Source organism: Monodon monoceros, unplaced genomic scaffold, assembly GCF_005190385.1.
Source record: "Monodon monoceros isolate NGI ecotype Baffin Bay Population unplaced genomic scaffold, NGI_Narwhal_1 Super_Scaffold_11, whole genome shotgun sequence".
Taxonomy (NCBI): Eukaryota; Metazoa; Chordata; class Mammalia; order Artiodactyla; family Monodontidae; genus Monodon; species Monodon monoceros.
The window spans coordinates 10,984,777-11,006,731 of record NW_021703767.1 but is presented as its reverse complement, the minus strand read 5'-3'; the positions used below and the strand labels follow the sequence as shown (position 1 = coordinate 11,006,731).

At 39.0% G+C, this 21,955-nt stretch overlaps 2 protein-coding genes across 3 annotated transcripts in view; both read left to right on the top strand.

The window, feature by feature from the left end:
- Positions 1 to 12,240, top strand: part of SLC5A3 (solute carrier family 5 member 3) — a 33,993-nt gene extending 21,753 nt beyond the window's left edge. For both annotated transcript variants that reach the window (XM_029214132.1, XM_029214133.1), the window contains exon 2: positions 616 to 12,240. In XM_029214132.1, coding sequence (XP_029069965.1) covers positions 955 to 3,111 — 2,157 coding nt within the window. In that variant the 5' untranslated portion in view covers positions 616 to 954 and the 3' untranslated portion in view covers positions 3,112 to 12,240. The remainder of the gene's footprint in view (positions 1 to 615) is intronic.
- Positions 1 to 21,955, top strand: part of MRPS6 (mitochondrial ribosomal protein S6) — a 66,185-nt gene that overhangs the window by 22,089 nt on the left and 22,141 nt on the right. The gene's annotated exons all lie outside the window — the stretch shown is intronic.

The window sequence follows — 21,955 nt, the reverse complement described above, 5'->3', positions numbered from 1 at the left end:
ATTTCTAGGTTAATGTATGATGACTAGCACAGATGTACATTTGTAGTAGGAATTTAGGAAAATTTTGTAACAGTAGTCTGCACAGACTAAGCAGTACTTGGTATTGTGTTTGGGGGTAGATGATAATACTTAGTAAATACCTGTTCTGTCCAGGACCCTAACTGGCTATAAAATACATTACTCTTAGGATTCACAGTATTTGAAGATTCATTTTGGTGTCCTTATTTATTATGAATAATTAGTGTCATCCCCCCGCCCCCAAGGTGCTTTAAGACCTTGGTGCCTTTCCAATCTGAGACTACCACACTAAGACAAGAAAGGGCAGTGTCATGGTGGGCATTTCTTAGTTGCCAGAGAAGTTAAGCCACTTAGTTAGGAGGTCAATTAATTTTTGTTCTTACTTCAAAATGATAAATATTCTTCCTGACTTTAAGTATCAGATGTGATAGTATGGATCGCTCTTTCCTGTGGAACTAAAGTACATATATTTTAAAAGTTTTTTTTTTCTTTTTATAATGTCTTGTTGCGCCGTTTTGCTAGACTGAAAGTTTCCTCATCGCTTGGTGAGCCCCTCCTCTAATTCAATCTTTGTCTTTTGTCTTTGCTGCCTTGCAGGGTTGGTACAGTAGGCTTCACTAGACTTAGCTGCAACTCAGAATTTCTCCTCCAGCACCTGAGTAAATGCTGATGGTCTTGTGGAGAGTGGATTAAGAGTACGAGCTAAGTTCTCAATCCCAATTAAGAAGCGGAGGAAAATTTAAACTGTCTCCTTCAAAGTTTATCACAACCGCCACCATCAAGACAGCAAACCAAAGGACAAAGACTTTGACCTGCTGTGTTGCTCTGTGTAGTCCAGTTCACGTACGGTTTACAGACTTGGCTGGGGTTACTAATGAGTAAATAAAAAGTTGGACACTTCTGTCATTGGACACTTTTATTCACAAAGTTACCAAAATGAGGGCTGTACTGGAGACAGCAGACATTGCCATAGTGGCCCTGTATTTTATCCTGGTCATGGGCATTGGTTTTTTTGCCATGTGGAAATCTAATAGAAGCACTGTAAGTGGATACTTCCTGGCGGGGCGCTCTATGACCTGGGTAGCAATTGGTGCCTCTCTGTTTGTGAGCAATATTGGGAGTGAGCACTTCATTGGGCTGGCAGGATCTGGAGCTGCAAGTGGATTTGCAGTGGGCGCATGGGAATTCAATGCCTTACTGCTTTTGCAACTTCTGGGATGGGTTTTCATCCCGATTTACATCCGGTCAGGGGTATACACCATGCCTGAATACTTGTCCAAGCGATTTGGTGGCCATAGGATTCAGGTCTATTTTGCAGCGTTGTCTCTGATTCTCTATATCTTCACCAAGCTCTCAGTGGATCTGTATTCGGGTGCCCTCTTTATCCAGGAGTCTTTGGGTTGGAACCTTTATGTGTCTGTCATCCTCCTCATTGGCATGACTGCTTTGCTGACTGTCACCGGAGGCCTTGTTGCAGTGATCTACACAGACACTCTACAGGCTCTGCTCATGATCGTTGGGGCACTCACACTTATGATTATTAGCATGATGGAGATTGGCGGGTTTGAGGAAGTTAAGAGAAGGTACATGTTGGCCTCACCCAATGTCACTTCCATCTTGTTGACATACAACCTTTCCAACACAAATTCTTGTAATGTCCACCCTAAGAAAGATGCACTGAAAATGTTGCGGAATCCAACAGATGAAGATGTTCCTTGGCCTGGATTCATTCTTGGGCAGACCCCAGCTTCGGTGTGGTACTGGTGTGCTGACCAAGTCATCGTGCAGAGGGTCCTAGCGGCTAAAAACATTGCTCATGCCAAAGGCTCTACTCTGATGGCTGGCTTCTTGAAGCTTCTGCCAATGTTTATCATAGTTGTCCCAGGAATGATTTCCAGGATACTGTTTGCTGATGATATAGCTTGCATCAACCCAGAGCACTGCATGCAAGTGTGTGGAAGCAGAGCTGGGTGCTCTAATATTGCGTACCCACGCCTGGTGATGAAGCTGGTTCCTGTGGGCCTCCGGGGCTTAATGATGGCAGTGATGATTGCAGCTCTGATGAGTGACTTGGACTCTATCTTTAACAGTGCCAGTACCATATTCACCCTCGATGTGTACAAACTCATCCGCAAGAGCGCAAGCTCCCGGGAGCTAATGATTGTGGGGAGGATATTTGTGGCTTTTATGGTAGTGATCAGCATTGCGTGGGTGCCCATCATCGTGGAGATGCAAGGAGGCCAGATGTACCTTTACATTCAGGAGGTAGCAGATTACCTGACGCCCCCAGTTGCAGCCCTATTCCTTCTGGCAATTTTCTGGAAGCGCTGCAATGAACAAGGGGCTTTCTATGGTGGAATGGCTGGCTTTGTTCTTGGAGCAGTCCGTTTGACACTGGCCTTTGCCTACCGTGCCCCAGAATGTGACCAACCTGATAACAGGCCAGGCTTCATCAAAGACATCCATTACATGTACGTGGCCACAGCGTTGTTTTGGGTCACAGGACTCATTACTGTAATTGTTAGCCTTCTCACGCCACCTCCTACGAAGGAACAGATTCGTACCACCACCTTTTGGTCTAAGAAGAGCCTGGTGGTAAAGGAGAGCTGCTCCCCAAAAGAAGAACCGTACAAAATGCAAGAGAAGAGCATCCTGAGATGCAGTGAGAATAGTGAGGCCATCAACCACGTCATTCCCAACGGGAAATCTGAAGATAGCATTAAGGGCCTGCAGCCTGAAGATGTTAATCTGTTGGTGACCTGCAGAGAGGAGGGCAACCCAGTGGCTTCTTTAGGTCATTCAGAGGCAGAAACACCTGTAGATGCTTATTCCAATGGGCAAGCAGCTCTCATGGGTGAGAAAGAGAGAAAGAAGGAAACAGAGGATGGAGGCCGGTACTGGAAGTTCATAGATTGGTTCTGTGGCTTTAAAAGTAAGAGCCTCAGCAAGAGGAGTCTCAGAGACCTGATGGAGGAGGAGGCTGTTTGTTTACAAATGTTGGAAGAAACTCCACAAGTAAAACTAATACTAAATATTGGACTTTTTGCTGTGTGTTCACTTGGAATTTTCATGTTTGTTTATTTCTCCTTATGAACTTTTAAGGATATGATGAGACACTAACTTAAGAAAATACTGGTCTTTGAAAAAAACAAAAAACAAAAAACAAAACACTTATGTAACTGTTGCATCTCTCAGGCATTGTTTACGCTGTAGGTTTTAGCCAAATTTTACTTAGCAGAAAAATCATCTATTTGCAAGACTTTATTTTCCCAGAGATGGATGAAAGTAAAATTTCAATCTAAATGAAGTAAAACTTGCTTAACAGACTGAATTGTGCAAATGTGGTTTAAAATTTTCCATACCAAAGTAAGGAGAGACCAATTATTCTCATAGAGCACTTAGAGCAGAATATATGCTAAGATATCACGAATAAGATATACTGTCTGCACTGCCAAATCTTGGTAGGCCTTCTTACCCTGAAGTAGAAGACTTGCTCATTTTAAAGTTTTTTCTCTCTCTGTAATCCCTACTTCCATTTTAAAAAACTGAATTTGTAGACATTGTATAATCAATTATGTACTGAAAATCGCTAACATGTGCTTGTTTCAGGGCAAGTTCATTTGCCAGGTTCGTTTTGTTAGCATGAGCCTATGGATTCTGAATGCTGAAAGGAAGAAGAATTCGTTTTCCTGTAGCTATTCTTGTACCACCAGTATATGGAATGTTGGGAAAAAGTTTGTTCCAGTTGTTTTTTTCTTTTTTTCCTACTTTGAAGTTTAAGTGAACCATACTCAAACGACCACCAAGTCTGTCTTTATAAAGTTGTATGTCATGATTATATTGTACATGATTATGGGGGAGAAAATGAAGTAAACATTGCTGATGATCCCCAGATTTACTGACCAGATTAAGATCATTTATATAGTTTGGAAATTAGCATCCCCTAAGCAGCATTTGATCGACTAAGCTGAACAGGTGATAGTCTAATACTAAATATTGGACTTTTTGCCGTGTGTTCACTTGGAATTTTCATGTTTTCATACTTCATTAATTCTCTAGCTTTGTTCTTGTCATTTGGTAATATCCTTTATTAGCCAGGTACCTTCCCAAGTGGATCCATTTGGAAGATATGTCCGGAAATTTGAAGAAGAATTAACTCTGCCTTTGTGCTGGGTTGCCCTACTTGATTAGATCGTGAGATATTGCAGTTGAGTTTTTAGAGTGAAAATTTAATTCTCAGATCATATTGTATCCTTGATAAGTCTTTTTTCCCCTATTTACTTTTTTTTCAAAAGACTTGCCATGTGTACACAGCCTCTACATTTTTGTTTAAAAAGTTAACAGTGACTTAGAGTGTGATGATATTTTGATGCAAACTGACCATCAGTAACAGAAAACTCAAGAGTGCATGCTTTGCCATTGGTGGATTGTCAGTATAGTTTTTCTGTAGAATGGATAGCATGTTCAAGAGGTGCCATGAACAAGAACTTCTACGGGTTTCGTAGTGTGTCTTGTAGAGGAGATTACAGGACTTGAGTTAATTGTAGGACCCTCTATCTTGACCTGGCTTCGTACCCAGTTACAGCCTTCCTGGAAGAGAATCCATTTTTCACAGGGTGATTCCCTTCATGAGGACAGGGTACAAAAGACGTTTGAGAAGAGCTCTACAGATTAGGTAGTTCTTTGTGTGTCCTGTCCTTTTTCCTCCATGACAGATGAAGGAAACTAATTGTGTATGTACTTTGACTTTTCTGTAATCTCTGATATTTTTTAAATTGCATGATTTTATTAACCTTTATTCTTCAGGGGAAAATTATTACTTTTTTAGATATTTTTGTAGATTTTGAATCAAAACTCAGTCCTAATGACTTTAAATTTTTTTGTATTTATAAACTAGTTTCATTATGATGGATTTGATTAGTTCAAAGTTGATTTTAGAAATTGTCAGGTAGCATAATGTCTTCCCATCTCCAGGGGGCTTTCTGAAGGACTGAGTCTGTAGATGAAAAAAATAATTCATGTACGAATAGTATGATTTCTGAGAGCTTATTAGAGTGCCTTGTGGAATTTTGTTCTCAATTTCATTCTTAAGGTTTATAAGCTGGGGGCCAAATAAAAATAAGGACCATCCTTTTCTTGTGTGGAGGCTGAGGCTGTGACATGTCCAAGGTTACAAAGTCTGTTGGGAAGAACAGAAAACCAGGTGTCCAAATCTGGATTCATGGTTTGTCCTCTTCTTTTTTCAGAGGAACTGTTCTTCGAGACAGCCTTTTGATATTTGGGGAAATAACAGGATCTTAGATTTTTCAAATTGACATTAAGTTGTAGGAATTAAAATTTTTCTTTGACTCTGAACACCTTGCTGTGTAACTCAGCAGTGAGGATTGACATATTGGCTGAGCAGCCTTCTTACCCCTTCTATTAAAAGCATAAATGAATAGGTGGTATTTAAGTGGATTTTTCCCCCCTTTATTTAATGTTGACTCCTAATAGTTTGGGATATTAGCATCCCCCTACCTTCTCTCTGCTGTTGTCTTAGTATGATACATAAAATACATCATCTTGTGTCTATTCATGTGTATATAGCAGTAGGTCAAGTTTAGAGTACTAATGTTTGTAAATAAGGAATGATTATTAGCATATCCATTAGGATTGGTTATTCTTGCCAGTATAAACATTTTATTTAGACTGAAGTCCCTGAAGCTTGCCCTTCTTATTGCTTCCCAGTAATAGGTAATGTGCTTGAATAAGTATGTGAATTCCTGATTGCAACTTCATTTCAGGGGACCATTCTTCAGTCTGTATTTCATTAGAGAATGATTGTTCATGGAATGATACATGGTCTGTCTTAAAGCTAGCAAAATAGTCATACTTTATACTAACTAAATGGGTCCTAAATGATGACATTGATACCTAGACATTAACATGTATATGTTTTCATATTGGCTCAAGCTGAGGTTCAGAATTGGCTAAGAGTGATTGACTACAGTAGTTAGCTACGAGTCAGAATGAAGCGAGGACACTGGTGTTCAAAGGTGGAGAAAAATATTGTCTTATCTGCTGTTAATGGTATCTCCAGTTCTTAGATTTTTGTCCTCTCAGGCAATCTTAGTCTCCAGATCTGATGAGAAGAGCTTATTACCCTGACATGCAGAATGATTATTGGTTCCTTTGTGGTACCTCTAATTTCCCTGTTCATCTCAGAATATTTTGTCCTCCCACCCAAGACAGTAAGCGGCTTTTGAAACAGCTGAGCCAGCCTTTTCCCCCAGCCTTTCTTTCCTGGTGAGGTTATCACTCTTATCTTTTGGTTAGAGAAGCATCAAGCAGTAGCAATGGTGCTGTGTCCTTTGGCCTAAATCCAGCAAATCTGATCTCCCAAGACTTCTTTTTCACTTGGCTCAAAGGATCCATTGTCTGTTTGCACAAAGAGGCTGGCCTGGGTCACAAAGCCCTAGCTCTTGGGGATGGCAAGTCAAGTAATTAGTGGGGGCCCATCACTTCATGAAACTTCACATTTTAAGAATTGAGTGAGAAGGTTGTTACTCAGTTCTCTAACCTGAGGCTAAGTGGGGGCTTGAAAGTCTTGTCCAGGGTGATTAGAACCTTTAAGTCTTTACATTTCTCAGTCCATTGCTGTCTTCTCTATATTGGGTGTGTGGATCTTCCCCTCTCTTTAGATATCATTTAATGTAGCTTATGGGTTATTCTCATTCTTTAACACCCTATAGAGCTGCTATATTATTAGCTATTAAAAGGTTAGACCCATCAATGTTCCCACTTGGCAGTATTCAGCTTACTTACTTTTCTTATACTTTACTCCCGTATGTCATTTTCATCTGAGGTATGATGGCTGAAAATGACCACATGGGTATCTAGTAGTGACACCTCAGCATTTCCTGAGTTTGGGTTGAGAGATGTATAAAGACCATTGTTGTTAAATTACGTGAGTACGGAGACTTGCCAGGACAAAATTTTCTTAAGTCAGAAACACTATTAAGTGAGATGCTGAGAAGTACCTGGGTGATGCAGACTTAACAGAAGACAAAATTAGCTTAAAATGTGTTAGATGTAGAATCATATTCATTGAACTCTAGAACTTGAGGTATCTTTGCTATCAGCTAGTTTAAACCCCTCCGCATATAGATTAGGGTACAGTGAATAAGATCAAGCTTGTTAAACCCTGGTTTGATGTTAAATATCGTGAAGTATGAGTTTATTAACATATTTGAGGTTAAAATGACTGATATTTCATAATGATACTTTAGTAGAAAAAAATGCTTTTAGGTTTCAGTATTCATAAGATTTATCATTAGCCAGGTGTTAAATTGTTTAAGTCATTTGAATGTTGACATTAGCCTGAGCAGACTTTACAAATGGGATATATTCCTATTTGTGTGTATGCCTACCTACCATTCAGAGAGACTGGTTTCCCCCTTTGTCTTCCCTCACATTGCTTTAATTATTCACCTATTCTTTCAACACTTAACAGATTCCTATTTTGATCTTTTGTCAGCTTAATTCACTTTGTTTCAGGCTTATTGTCATGGTGTGCAGAAGTCCTCCTTTGCCCCATATTTGAAGGTCTGGATCCAAATAGTGATTCACTAAATATAGTTGTGTTTAAATATACTAAATTTCTATTAGCTTAAACTGTTCTCAAGAATTGTTTTCTTAGACTTTGTGTTCACTAATAATAAAAGCCCTTAATAATCATCAGTATTTTATTCTTGAAACTCATTTTTCAAAAATTAGGAGGCAAGAATAGTTAAATTCACACCAGTCCCTTTGAAATGATGGTGTCACAACGTAGAGAGGAATGGAGTTTGTTTTGATGCCGAAAAGCCTTGTTCTTGCAGTAATTAAAGGTAAAAAGTTGGAACTAGTCAGTTGGCATATAGAGAAACCCTTTTGTACTAGTTAGGTATGAAGCTGGATTACAAAAGAAGTAATCTTTTGATCACTACATTTGGCTTTCTTGGTTGACTTAACTCAGGGCTGCAAACCCCTTTTCCTCCATTAAGCTAACTTCTCTTAATTTGGCATGCTTTTTGTCAAACTCTCACCTCTGTTGGAAGAGTAGATAGATACTCAACTACTTTGACTCCAGAACAGAATTTAGCTAAGGTTCAAAATAATTGATGGGCTTTGCCAGCACTGAGTCCCACACCATTATTCACGTTGTCATATAAAGGTTTTTATTTAAACTTCTCTCCAGTGCTGGGAATAAGGCTTTAAGCTACTGATTCACCTTTAAAGGAATGTTAAGAGAATTGATATAATTTATGTTTGTTTCCATCTCAAATCCTTTATAAAAGGTAGGATTTGGCTTATTGTTTTGGGTTAAGCACCCCATTTATCTGATAACCAACAGGCTTAACCATTGGCATATAGTCTTTTACTCAGAAGTAAACAGAAAAGGTTTGATGTATCTGTATCATTACTCATCTCGTGCACTTTACTTTTTCGGGGAGAACCATAATCTGAGACTTGACTTAAACCAATAACCTTAATTTATGTAATGACTTTTAAAAGTTTGGTTTGGTTACCTGGATACATAGTGTGTTTGCAGAGAGGGATGCTAGAATAAATAAGTCAAGACAAAGCACAGTGGTCTCAGATTCTTGTTAGTGTAGGAGCAGTGCTTTGCTCTCCTCAGAGAAGCACTGTATTATAATTGTTGCCCAGGATAATGGAGCCCCCCACCCCAGTTCAAGACAGTTTACAGTAAGTGAACTCTGTCATTGAGGGAAATACATTTTCCAGTGATTTCGGCAACAGCACAAGTTGACAGTAGATAACCACACCTTTGTTGGAGACTTATATTGGAAATTCACCTTGTACCCTAGTGCTGCTGGATAAAGGAGTGTTTACTTTTTTTATTGCCTCTGGACAAACTACTCTGGATAATTTTCCAATATATCAGTGTAGCCTATACCTCTGTAAGTGGAATGTTCCTTAATAACTCACTTTTTTGTTACACTAGTTGGAAACTGAAATTAAGCTCATTGCTATCTATATTATTGAAACCCCCAACTGGCAAAGGCCATTCTGTAGGGTATATTCCATAATATAATCATCTTCTGAAATTTATGTTTTGATTAGTGCCTTCTGGCTGCCAATACTGAATCTGCTAGTTCACACCTTTCCCTTTCTTGATAGATAACTCTTATTTGTTACAGTTCCTCTTTTTAAATATCGTTATAGCTAGTGAAGAAAATACATTTATATTTACATACTTTATATGCAGCCTCTGTTTAAGTTCAAGGAACCAGGTAAGTCTGGTTTGTGTTGCAGCTTAAATGTTATTTATTCATCTGTATTTGTTTCTTTTATATCCTTAATTAAAAATTTAAGGTTACTTAGTCTGTGAGTATATTTTAACTTTATCATTTTCCAGTGTAGGTTGGATAGGCATATCTGAGAACATACATGTGACAACCGTTTCACATTCCATGATAAGGAAAAAGCTGAAAGTAAGTGTCCATAGAAAGCACAAAACCATGTTCCCTCATATTTGTAACTCCACATGTAGAAAGCACAAGACTAACAGTATTCTCATTGTCCCACAAGTGCCAGGCATAAAAAGCCCACCATGGGTTTGTCTCGAGTTGTCAGGATGAGGACCGCAGTACTGAAAGCCCTAGACAGTGAGGTACCTAAGATAGGGGTCCTAAATCATAAGGGATTCAGTGTTCTAATCTGAGCACGTTTGTACTGCTTTGGTGGAGGAGAGAATACCAATGTCAAGAATGCTGCAATTGTATTGGGGGGTTACTAGCTAAAATGGGGTCTGTGGGCTCTTTCCTACAATCTGGAACTTGAGAAACAGGGACAGACTTCTAGGTTTTTGGTGGGTGGAACATTTTGACAAACTTCTGCTTTAAGCTGTAGAGCCATTGGATTTTTTTTTTTTTAATCATAAATCTTTAGGAAATTTTACCTCCCGTCAATAGTACCTTGAAAACATGGAGAAATCTCACATTTTAATAGGGCAAATACTAATCTTTAATCTTTGCGTAAATTTAATCTAAACTTAATGAAGTTATTTTTTCATATGCTTCACTGCACTTCATTTTAATAGAGCAGGATTTGATCCAAGTGTTACGAGCATCAAACTAACTGAGACAGATCTGCCAAATGAAGTGCTTTGCTTTTCACAATGGTTGTAAGAGTCTAAAGGATTCTTTTGCCTGTCTCATTACCCGCTTCAAGACTAGATTAGATGAAATCTGTGAATATGCATGCAAAAGAAGAAAATAATGTGTTTTCTTGAACTCGACATTATCCTTATTTTGCTCCTCACTTTCTACACCTGAATAGTCCCTGTTTGTAAACAATGAATAAATACATTTGTGTCTTGGATTTTGCCTGTATGTCAAAAGATGGAAGGACTCTCAGGATGGAGAGAAGTGACTAGCTTTGTTCCCACTCTCCTCTATTTTGTATGTTTATCTTCTTAGGGATAATCATCTTTAATAAATATATGGAATGAAGATTAAAGCTGGTATAGACTAATGGAACATGTTTTAGAAGAATTAACCTGAGCACTTTGAGGGAGAGACTTACGCCCTCTAGCCAAAAGTCGCCAGGTTGTGGACCTGCAGCATTTTTTAAGAATGTAAAACCTCAGGCTTCGGTGGGGTTACTGGAGAGGAGTACCAGAAATGCAGGAGAAAGGAGAGGTTTGAGGAACATCTTTGGCTTAGCAATATGTGATAAGGCAAAGCAGTAATAACCTGTTAGTCCTGTGTAGAATGTGTTCTGTACCTTTAAATTTTGTTTTTAAATTTAAAATAGTTTTTAAGAACTTAAAGGATGCTTTTGAAGATTCCTTTGGCAGAATATCTTTCATCTGTAATTCCATGGAAAATTGCTTTAATTAGTCTAGGTGAAAGTGTTCCTAGCGGTGTAAATATGTATAAATAGAATTTTCTAATTTCACTGTGAGATCTCTAACTTTTGAGTGGCAAACAGATCAACAGGTCTTTTGCTCATGGACTTTTCTGTGGGGTTGTTAAAATGCAAAAGCTTTATTTTTTAAATAATGACATATTACATTAGTGTCAGATGATGGTATGGAATCTGTTGCCCTGCTTTCCCCCACCAATAATGCTTCAGTTTATAGATTGCCAACAGAGTTCCAAAATAAAGCGAGGATTTACCCATTCTTTGCTTGGACATCCCATTTTCTGTTGCCTGGACCTATGTTGGCAATCACATATGAACTATGTTATGCTTCTCAGTGCTTCTTCTCCTTTTTTTTTTTTTTTGATAAGGTGGATATCAAAAATAGTTGCTGTGCAAAAGTTAGTAGTCTTCTTCAAGAAGAAAACCAATTCCTTTTCTAATATCCTGTGAAATTGCTTCATTCATTCCTTTATTTTTAAGCCAAATGTCAGCAGAGTACTGCTGCTTTTATCTAGTAATTTTGATATGTAAGTATTAATGCATTTTTAAAAGATGTCTACATTGAAAAATGTTTTTCCCAGTGTCCTGCCTCTTAAGCTTTGTTCAAATGTTCTGTGAGAGACCAGTCTGTGCACTGGGGTTGTGTATTGTATACATGGATTGTTTTGTCAGTTATGCATTGTAGACCAAATGTGATTTTAAATGAAGTTGTTGGGTTATTGGTGAGTTTTTTGAATTGTAAACTGATTTCCAGGGTACCTTCATTGTCCACAGCATTTTTTTTTTTTTTAAGGCTTGACTGATCAGGTCCATCTCACTGTACAATGTTTTAGTTGCAAGCAGAAAGTAGAATTTGATATAAACCAGGTTACTTCCATATTGAAAGGAATACAATTAAAATTGTAGATTTAGGATTGTTAACCATACATGACAATTCTAACTTGACTTATTCTAACCTATTGTATACAATCTTATTTTTTAAATTGTAGACATGTATGATCTTGGTTTAATGTGTTTTTAAAAGTGTTAACTGTTTAAAAATGAAAAAATGAAGCAAATCTGCTAAAGAGCTGTCAGTTTTCATTACTGACTCTGTAAAATACACTGTTCTTTGTGTACTATGTGTTATTTTGCCAGCTGCTGCATTAGCCTTTAAAAGTATTTGGAAACTTAAGATGAACTACATTTCTTGCAAAGTATATTCCTTTCTGTGGTATTTTGTCCTGTAACTGAAGTATAGTAATTATTTTATGGAAATGTTAGCACTTCTGTACCAACTTTGAATAAAATGAAAAATTTACACTTCTGTGACTAAGTATTTTCAATATGAACACATGTCTACCCTCAAAAGGTTGTATCTCAGTTCCTTTTCTCTTGGCTCATGAAGAGTTCCAGTGGGTTTCCCCCACCAATTATTGCCATTCTTTACCTTGGAAAACATGGACTTGCAAATACTGACTGAGAATTAAGTTGTATATAAAACATTGAATAAATAAAAATATTCTTGGTTTTTTCATTTCTAATTTTGAGATAATTCCAAATTATAGGAAAGTTGCAAGAATAGGTTGAAGAACCCAGGAATCATTTTCATCCAGATTCACAGAGGTTAACATTTTGCCACAGTTGCTTTGTCATTCTCTCATCAGACACTTTCCTGAACGGTTTGAAAACATAAGTCGCAGACATCATTCCCCTTTACCTTCTAAGTACTTAGGGATATATTTCTTAAGACAAGGATAATCACAATATAATCAAAATCTGGAAAGTAACTGGTACGATATTTTAATCTAAAGTCTTTATTCAAATGTTGCTGTTTCAATAATGTTCTTTTATAGCAACTTTTTTTTTTAAGTTTGGAAACCAGTTCATTGCATTTAGCTCTTATGTCTATCTCCTTTAGTCTGAAATAGTTCCTCAGCTGTTCTTTTTGTCTTTTGTGGTATTGATATTTTTGAAGTGTAGAGGCCAGTCATTTTGTGAATGCCACCCCTATTTAGGGTTGTTTTCCTCATGATTTGATTCACACTATGCATTTTTGGCAGGACTACAACGTAAGCAATAATATGCCCTCAAAGCCTCACACTGAGAGGCATGTGTTGTGTTGTCTCATTATTATTGACATTAACTTTGATACTTGATTGGGGTGGTACCTACCAGGTCTCTCCACTGTCTAGTTAATGTTTTCCCCTTTGGTAGTAAGTAAATTGTGGGGAGATAATTAGAGTTTATGTAAATAACTTATTCCTCATCAAACTTGAATCCCTAGTTTTAGCATCCATTGATAATTCTTTTTTTTTTTTAAATAAATCTATTTTATTTATTTTTGGCTGTGTTGGGTCTTCGTTGCTGTGCGCGGGCTTTCTCTAGTTGTGGTGAGCAGGGGCTACTCTTCGTTGAGGTGCTCAGGCTTCTCATTGCGGTGGCTTCTCTTGTTGTGGAGCACGGGCTCTAGGCGCGTGGGCTTCAGTAGTTGTGGCTCGCGGGCTCTAGAGCACAGGCTCAGTAGTTGTGGCACATGGGCTTAGTTGCTCTGTGGCATGTGGGATCTTCCCAGACCAGGGCTCGAACCTGTGTCCCCTGCATTGGCAGGAGGATTCTTAACCACTGTGCCACCAGGGAAGCCCCACTGATAATTCTTGCCTGAGTAAGTTATTACTGTGGTGGTGTGAAACAGTGATTTTTCTAACTTTTTTTTTTTTTACTATACTGAAATCAAGAGTTTCCCCTTTTCCCCATTTATTTATCAGTTTGAACTCATGTATTATTTAGTGGGTTATAATTCATTACTGTCATTATTTTGCTCAGATGTTTCCAGATTTAGCTAGCAGGTCTCCCTTCAGGCTAGTTTGTGTCCTGTGGCACGTTCCATCGTTTTTTGAGTACTTCCTTATTTTCCAGCACAACAAAGTGTTACAGGCTCATCTTGTACTTTCCCTGACCCATTCAGGATCAGGCATTTAGTAGGGTATGGTATTTAGAAACTAAGGTCTGGGTGTGCTCATTCTTACAGAGGTAAACGTGGTCAGTGTACAGAACTAGGAAGTTCGCGTACACATCTCCTGATGCCTCCAGTTGTAAACCAGCACCAGAGGTTTCTTTTTAGCCTCCCCTTTCTATGTTTGTATCTCCCTTCTCCAACAGCAAGAAATCTGATAATACTGACACATTTACTTATTTTTTTTCAATTTTACAGTGCCTTAGAATTAAAGTTTTTGCATGTCTAAAAGTGTTTTTATTCTACTCATTTGTCTGAAAGTTTGGCTGAATATAGGATTCTGGATTGGGAAGTAGTTTCCTTCAGAAATGTGTAAACATGAGGCCATTCTTCTCTAGCTTCTAATCCCTGTGTTTTAAAATTTCATGATCATGTGCCTTGAAGAAAGCTTTTCTTTCACTTGTACTGGCCCTCAGTGGCCTCTTTCAATTTGTCAACCCCGTGTCCTTCAGTTTGGGGGTAATTTTTCTCCTCTTGGAACTTTTGTTCTTGTCTTGGATCTTCTGGACTGGTCCACTTGGTTTCATACAGTCTTTTAATTTTCACCTTTGTCTTTTTGGTCTTTCTAGAGGTGTATCTAAACTTTATCTTCCAACCCTTATGTTAAAAAAGAATTTCTTTAAAATTTCTGTCAGGTTTTTAATTTTTAAGAGATCCTTTGTTCCCCAAATCTTTCTTTTTTATAGCCTTGTTCTTTTTTCATGTATGCTGTATTTTCTCATCTTTGAAGATGCTAAAGTTTTCTCCTTCTGCATTGTTTCCTCCAGTTTTTATTTTGTTTGTGTTGGTCTCACATGTTAAAGGCTTTTCACAAATGTGTTCTGATCTTTGGTGGTTTGCTTATGTTTAACGGGGTGGACTAAAAAATGCTCTGAGTGTGTGGGTGGAGTTTGTCGGCCTCATTGTTGGGCCTTCAGGGCCTGGCTGTTGGTTGAATGACTACTGCAGTCTCTTTAGAACAGGTCAGATTCCCCACAGAAGGTTTTTTGAATGATAAAAGGCCTTGGGCCATCATTCTGGAAGCCAGTCGGGAGGAAGAGCACAGGGGTCTTCAGCATGCAGTGTGCCTTTTTTTCTTAATTCCTTTTTGGTATAATATCTCCTCTTACAGCTGTGCCTGTGTCCTGCAGTCCATGTACTTCTCTGTTTTACCCACTCCAGAGAATCAACCTCCAAACATGCATCTAGAGGTCCAACCAACTTTCATAAACTTTCAGCCAAGTTTATTTTAGTCCCCCACTCACCCCTATTTTCCGAGGTGTACTCAGTGTTGCCAATTCCCAGATCTTTTGGGGAATTCTACAGTGTAAATATGGTTGACTCTTGGTTTTCCCCATTGCTGCTTTTCTCCATCTGCTTTTTTTCTAAAATTGAATTGCTGTTTCCCCCTCCTTTCTCCCTCATTCTTGCAGAGTTGTACGTTAAAAAAAACAAACAAACAAACAAAACACTCCTTTACAGTAGTTCTAGTAGGTTTTCAGGAGGGAGCATAACATGCTTATGTTGAATACTCCAACTTACTGGGAAATCCTGGTATCTACTCTTCACTTAGCATTTGAAGCTTAAAATTTCAGAGCCTGTTGCCAGTTTCTGCCTTATCCTAAAAGAACATGTTGTCAACCAGAAGCACAGTGGGAGTTTAAAAATTCTGCTTATCTTAGGAGTTATATGTGACCTCCAGGTTTGAATGCAGTACTCCAGGGTAGATGCTGCTGATTTTAGACTGGAAGGAGAAATAAACACAACAAAATGAGGGCTATCGTTACTTTGGGTTTTACTCTCCTTCCAATTCTAATTTGAAATTTTATTGTCATGCCCTATGGCAGATTCTCTGTAAAATATTATTGTCTCTACATAAGGCTTGCTGACTCAGTTACCAGATTTCATAGGTTTTTGGAGGCTGAGTTTTGTTGTAATATTCTCTGGTACGCTCTAGGAGTCGAATGTCCATTGGTTTTATTATTCCCAAGAATCTTCAGAAGTTTGGAGGCACCTTTACGTGTCTCTCACTATGGTTTTTTGTTTTTTTTGCGGTACTCACTATGGTTTTTTGTTTTTTTTGCGGTACGCGGGCCTCTCACTGTTGTGGCCTCTCTCATTGCGGAGCACAGGCTCCGGACGCGCAGGCTCAGCGGCCATGGCTCACGGGCCCAGCCGCTCCGCGGCATGTGGGATCTTCCCGTACCGTGACACGAACCCGCGTCCCCTGCATCGGCAGGCGGACTCTCAACCACTGCGCCACCAGGGAAGCCCTTTTTTTAAAATTAATTTATTTTTGTCTGCATTGGGTCTTCGTTGATGCGCGCGGGCTTTTCTCTAGTTGCTTCGAGCGGGGGCTACTCTTCGTTGCGGTGCGTGGGCTTCTCATTGCGATGGCTTCTCTTGTTTAAAGAGCACGGGCTCTGGGTGTGTGGGCTTCAGCAGCTGTGGCTCATGGGCACTAGAGCGCAGGCTCAGTAGTTGTGATGCACGGGCTTAGTTGTTCCGCGGCACGTGGGATCTTCCCGGACCAGGGTTCGAACCCGGGTCCTCTGCATTGGCAGGTGGATTCTTAACCACTGTGCCACCAGGGAATTCCCTCCCACTATGTCTTTATTTCCACCTTCCACCTGTTTGTTCCTAGTTCCTTGACCGTATACATCTCTGTTTTTGACTAACAGGATATGCTTAACTTTATTATGTATCTCTGCCTTTATATATATATATACATTATATATATGCATTATATATATATATATATATGCTGTTTTTGTTTTTGCAATGAAGATCTTATTTCTCCTTGAATTTTATTTCATTTTTTGGTTTAATCCTTTCTTCCTTTCTAGTTGAATTAAGTACAGTTAGTAACTTCCATCTCTCATCTATCTTTACATTTATTCTTTGATGTACGTATTCATCAAACATTTATCGAATGCATCCTGTGTGCCAGGTTCTTTGCATCTCCAGCATCTAGTAAAGATGAATAGGAAGCAACCTTGAAGAGGCTTTGTTAGGGAAGGACATGTACTTCTAAATAATTACACTTGCAAGATAGGATTAGGGGAGGAAAGGCACACTTTTCCTAGGAAGTAGCTGAATCTCGAAGGGTGTTTTGATCCCTTCACTTCCTCTGTGCTTTTATTATGCCTTTTCTCCTCCCTGCTCTTTGGAGCAGTGTAGTCCCGTAAGTACCTTCCTCCCACCACTTGAGTTAATACACACCACTGCAGTGGCTTAGTTGGTGATGACACTTTTGGTGTGTTGTTCAGCAAGGTATGCAGATCTGACTGTCTTGCCAAAGCCCAAGTTTCTCATTATTTCGAGGCATATTTTTAAAAAATTTCTTCTAACCCAGTCAGACTGATATTTTTGCTAAACCCATACACTGATGCTTAGAAGATTCACAGAATCTAAATTGGCTTTTCTCATAACCCTTTTGTCTCTACTGTCAATATCCTTTGCTGATTCTTACCTCCTTGGTCTCCCTGTCATTCCAGTGCTGTCCCCCTTCTACTCTCTGAACAGGATGAAATATAAGGCGGAGGCAGTGAACTGAATTGTGCATGAAGGAGAGCAATCAACAAGACAGGTACAGCTCCATGATGTCTACCTGATGCCTGCTCTCACTATCAGTTTCATGAGCTGTGGCATTTCATTTACTTGCTGCCATAGTAACCAGGACTCCTGCCAATCTTCTTGTTTCCCATCTTTTATTCATCTGTAAGTGCATCTGGAGGGGAATGAGGAGGAAAGAAATGGAAATCTCCCAGTAAAAGGATTGTGGATTTTGGAATGTTCTCAGAGTAGCAAACATGGGTACCTTAATTTTGGCATTTTCCCAGCTGTTCAGGCAGTATTAACCACAAGTAGTCACCTGTTGTGATTGTCATTTCACATTCAGGGAGGGCTCCATTATTACTGTGAGAAAAGTGGAGCATTTATGTTCCTTAAATTAGAGTTGAAGGAGATCATTGCTGAAAATCCTTTATAAACTACAGTTCAGCCAGAATCATTCATCTTTGGAGTGGTGAGAGGCTAGCCAGCTTCCTACTAGAATGTGGTTTTCACCTTTGTCCACACCTGGGGAGCTTTGAAAAATCCTAGTGCCCAAGATTTTTGAATCCCCAATAGACCAATAGAATCAAAATATTTGAGGATGAGACATAGGCATCTCATTTTAAAAGCGCCCCAGATGATTCTAATGTGCTCTAGAGGAATGCCTTGGTAATTTTGCCCTTTTCCTTTGACTTACCCGAATCACAAAGGGAATGGTTGGTTATATGCAAATGAGCCCCCACTTTTGGCCTTAAATGGCCTCTGAATGACATTCTTTGAGTTGAGACCTTGGAAAGAAGTGGGTTTATTAAGGAACAAAACTGCATTATGGTTGAACTACTCATGTTTACTGATAACCTAGGCACATAAGTAATTGACAACTAGTAAATTCATGTGAAGTTGGATCTCATGTAATCATGACTTCCTTCTTGCTCTCTGTGTTAGTTCTTTTAACTTTATTCATTTATAGCCTTTTGATACCAATGCCGGTATTTATGTCTCTATGTGGACTAGCTGCAGGGGTCCCTTGGATGCCCATTGCATTTAAAGTAAGTCCAGTTTATGATTTAAAGACATTCTGCCTACCTTGCAGCTGAAGTTACTTTACCGATCATCCTATTATTTATTTATTTATTTATTTTTTGCGGTACGCGGGCCTCTCACTGCTGTGGCCTCTCCCATTGCGGAGCACAGGCTCCGGACGCGCAGGCTCAGCGGCCGCGGCTCACGGGCCTAGCCGTTCCGCGGCATGGCATGTGGGATCTTCCTGGACCGGGGCACGAACCTGTGTCCCCTGCATCGGCAGGCGGACTCTCAACCACTGCGCCACCAGGAAAGCCCCATCCTATTATTTTTATATTTGCAAATTTAGCCATGCTACGAACTGTGACTCTACTTCATTTGCACTTTGCTGTTTGGCACGGCATTAATCTATGCTGAATCTGGCAGTCATTGGACCCTTATTCCTCTGATTTTTTTCTTCCATTCTTCCCTGGGTTCTTTTTATTTTCATCATATCATCCAAAGAATACATTTTTGTGTCAGATTTCCCAGATCTCAAGAATCTGAGTCTTGGCTGCATGGCAATAGAATGGGCAGGCTCCTCTTATTTTTCACATCATCTTGCTTTCATTGGCTGTTGTGTTTTCAAGGCCACAGTTGGCCTTTTCCCATCACATCTCTTTGGTCTGCTCTGATTCTAGAATCAGAGATCAGAGATCTCTGGGCTCCTGACTTCGAGATTCCAGTTTTTCCTCTGATTCCCAAGAGACAGAGCAGCCAGTTGTAAGAGCTCATGATGCTGGAAGTATAGCTTACAAAGCTCTTTCAGTAACCGCTGAAAAGCTATCCATCTATACCTCCCTGATTATTATCTTTTTTAAAACGTATATGGATATGGAATCAGTATGGATATGGCATGAGTTCTAAATGTTGAGGCATAGTTTCAGGGCTTTGACACAGAATTCACAAACTGTGGCATCTAGTAAGATAGCAATTGGCATAGACTCGGGAAGAAATTCTTCTTAAAACAGAACAAAACTGAATTCGCTCCCACCCCCACCCCAAAAGTTTTTAAATCACTTTTCATTGCTCATTGTGAGAGAAATCAGATAATAAAGTGCAGAAAGAAAAGAACAGAATACTCCTCTCATCTTACTACCTAAGGAAAACTGGTATCATTTAGCTGTATATTCATCCAGACTTTTAAAATATATGTATCTTAGTACTTTTTTTCTTTTGGAAAAAACTGGACTGACCCTACATGCTGGGTTTTTTTCTTTATTTTATTATTATAATATTTACATGTCAGTATGTAAGGATCAGCATTCCTTTTGTTTTAGTGGCCGCATAGTACTTGTTCAATCAGTAAAAATAATTTATTGAACCAGACTCCTATTAATGAAGAACTACATTTCCATTTATTCACTATCCTAATAATTTTGTGGTATTTTCATAGCTAAATCCTTGTGCGTGGGTATGACAGTTTCATAGAGCAATTTCCTAGAAGTGGCTGTAGCATTGAAGGCATACATATTTTAAACTAATATATATTGCCAAATTGCCCTCCAGAAAGTTTACGTTTTTACCAAAAGTGTGTTTGAAGAAACTAAATCTTAACGTTCTGGGCAAAAAAAAATATTGCCGCGAGTGGAAAAAAGCAATGGCTTCTACCTGTACTGAGTACAGTGTCCACATTGATTCTACCCCAAATATAAATTCCATCAGAACCTTCTTAATCCAGACCTGCTCTGAGAGGACCCTAACTAACGCTCCTTCTACCTCTTGAAGAGGTGTTCTTCAGCCTTTAGAGTCTGGCTGAGGCCTGCCATCTCCAAACCACCAGTCAGAAGTGTTTCACCCTCCCTTTATTAGTTACTTATGTGTGTCTGCATATCTACATCACAGACTTCTAAAGGGCAGGGACTTTGTGTTTCATATCCCCGTGGCCATCCTTTTGGAGGTGGATTTCACAGTGAGCAACTTGGAAATACCTGTCTTGAGGGAGGCACTTTGAGAGGAATGTTTGTGGATAGCTATTAGGTTGAGCCTTAAGAAATGGTCAGTATTTGGACTGTTCTTGATCCTCCCAAATGGCAGTTTCGTAAGGTTCAACCTATATTTCTGATACCCACAGAGTTTGATATATTTATAAGAAGTCATCCAGTTTGTACTCACTCCATTTCCAGATGTGGATGTACACACCTTCTCTTTTACAGCTGATTTATGCCATTAAGATTATTTTAAAATTGTTCTGCAGTGGAGAGTTCTAGATGCCCCCGCATACTTGCTTCTCATGAATATGAGTGTGTATATTGAATATCATATTCATGAGTGCTTTTCACTTAGTACGTGCTTCAGCAACTCCTAGGGCTCTATTGCTTTAACGGTTAAATGACCACTTGATATGTCTGAACTGTGAATTTGCAGTATTTAACATATTTTAAAATTTTGAGATATTTTCGGTTTGCAGAGTACACAACAGTGGCTTATAAAAAGAAACAGGTTTTCACCTCATTAGAGTATTTGTTACTTTCCCAGTACACTTGATGTGTATTGGTTCCCGTCTCTTCTTCTCCTGTCCTCTCCCCCGCTTTTTAAAGTCTGTTAAGTCTTTGTTCATAGTTATTTTATATATTTTTAAATAAATGGTTTAATGATTCATGGGCAAAGTAGTAGAGCAGTTAAAAGATCTCAAGCGTTTTCTGTCGTTGACCTTTAAAAAATCTTTGAGTTACTTTTCTAGTCACTTAACCTACAAGTTATATAGTGTATAATAGTTCATTAGAGGTAAGTATAATCATGTTCCAGCATGTATTTATGTATCTTTACTTTTTTTAGTGTTCTAGACTTGCCCTTACTGAATTTTATTCTAATTTTTAAAATAGCTTCTGTGCTTAGTAATTTTTATCCTTAATTACTGGGAGGACTGCAGCTCTTGATTCAATAAATTGTGGGGCAAAGAGGTTCTACTGAGTCATAAAGATATTTGATAAAACAGTTCCCATGGAATCATTCCCAAAGTTGGGCTCTGTAGATGTTAGGGCTGGCACCTCACACATTTTGAGGTAGGTGGTGTCCATTCTCTGCTTCCAACTGAGGTCTGCTAGTGGCAGAGCTTTCCCTGGAAGCTGGTTCTTCTGTTGAAAGCTGTGCTCACAGATTTTCTTTTTCAAGTTGCTGTGAGACTCTCGATGCAGAATTTCCAGGTACATTCTCTCTATTTGGAAATGTAAATTTCAAGGAAATTTTCTTAAGGAGATTAACCTTGGAATTAAGATGCAGCGTCGGTTGGGAAAGGCTTTTACATTTACATTTTCACAGGTTTTGACAGTTTTCTGACCTGGCTCCACCTTCCCTAAATCCTACTTGCTCCTGGGAGTTGCACTACTCTTTGTAGAGTGAGAAGGGTGAGGGGTAGGTAGATGCTTCACGCCATTAAATGTTGTGGATTCTATGTGGTTTTCATTTCCTGGTGGGCCGTGAGGGTGTTGTAGT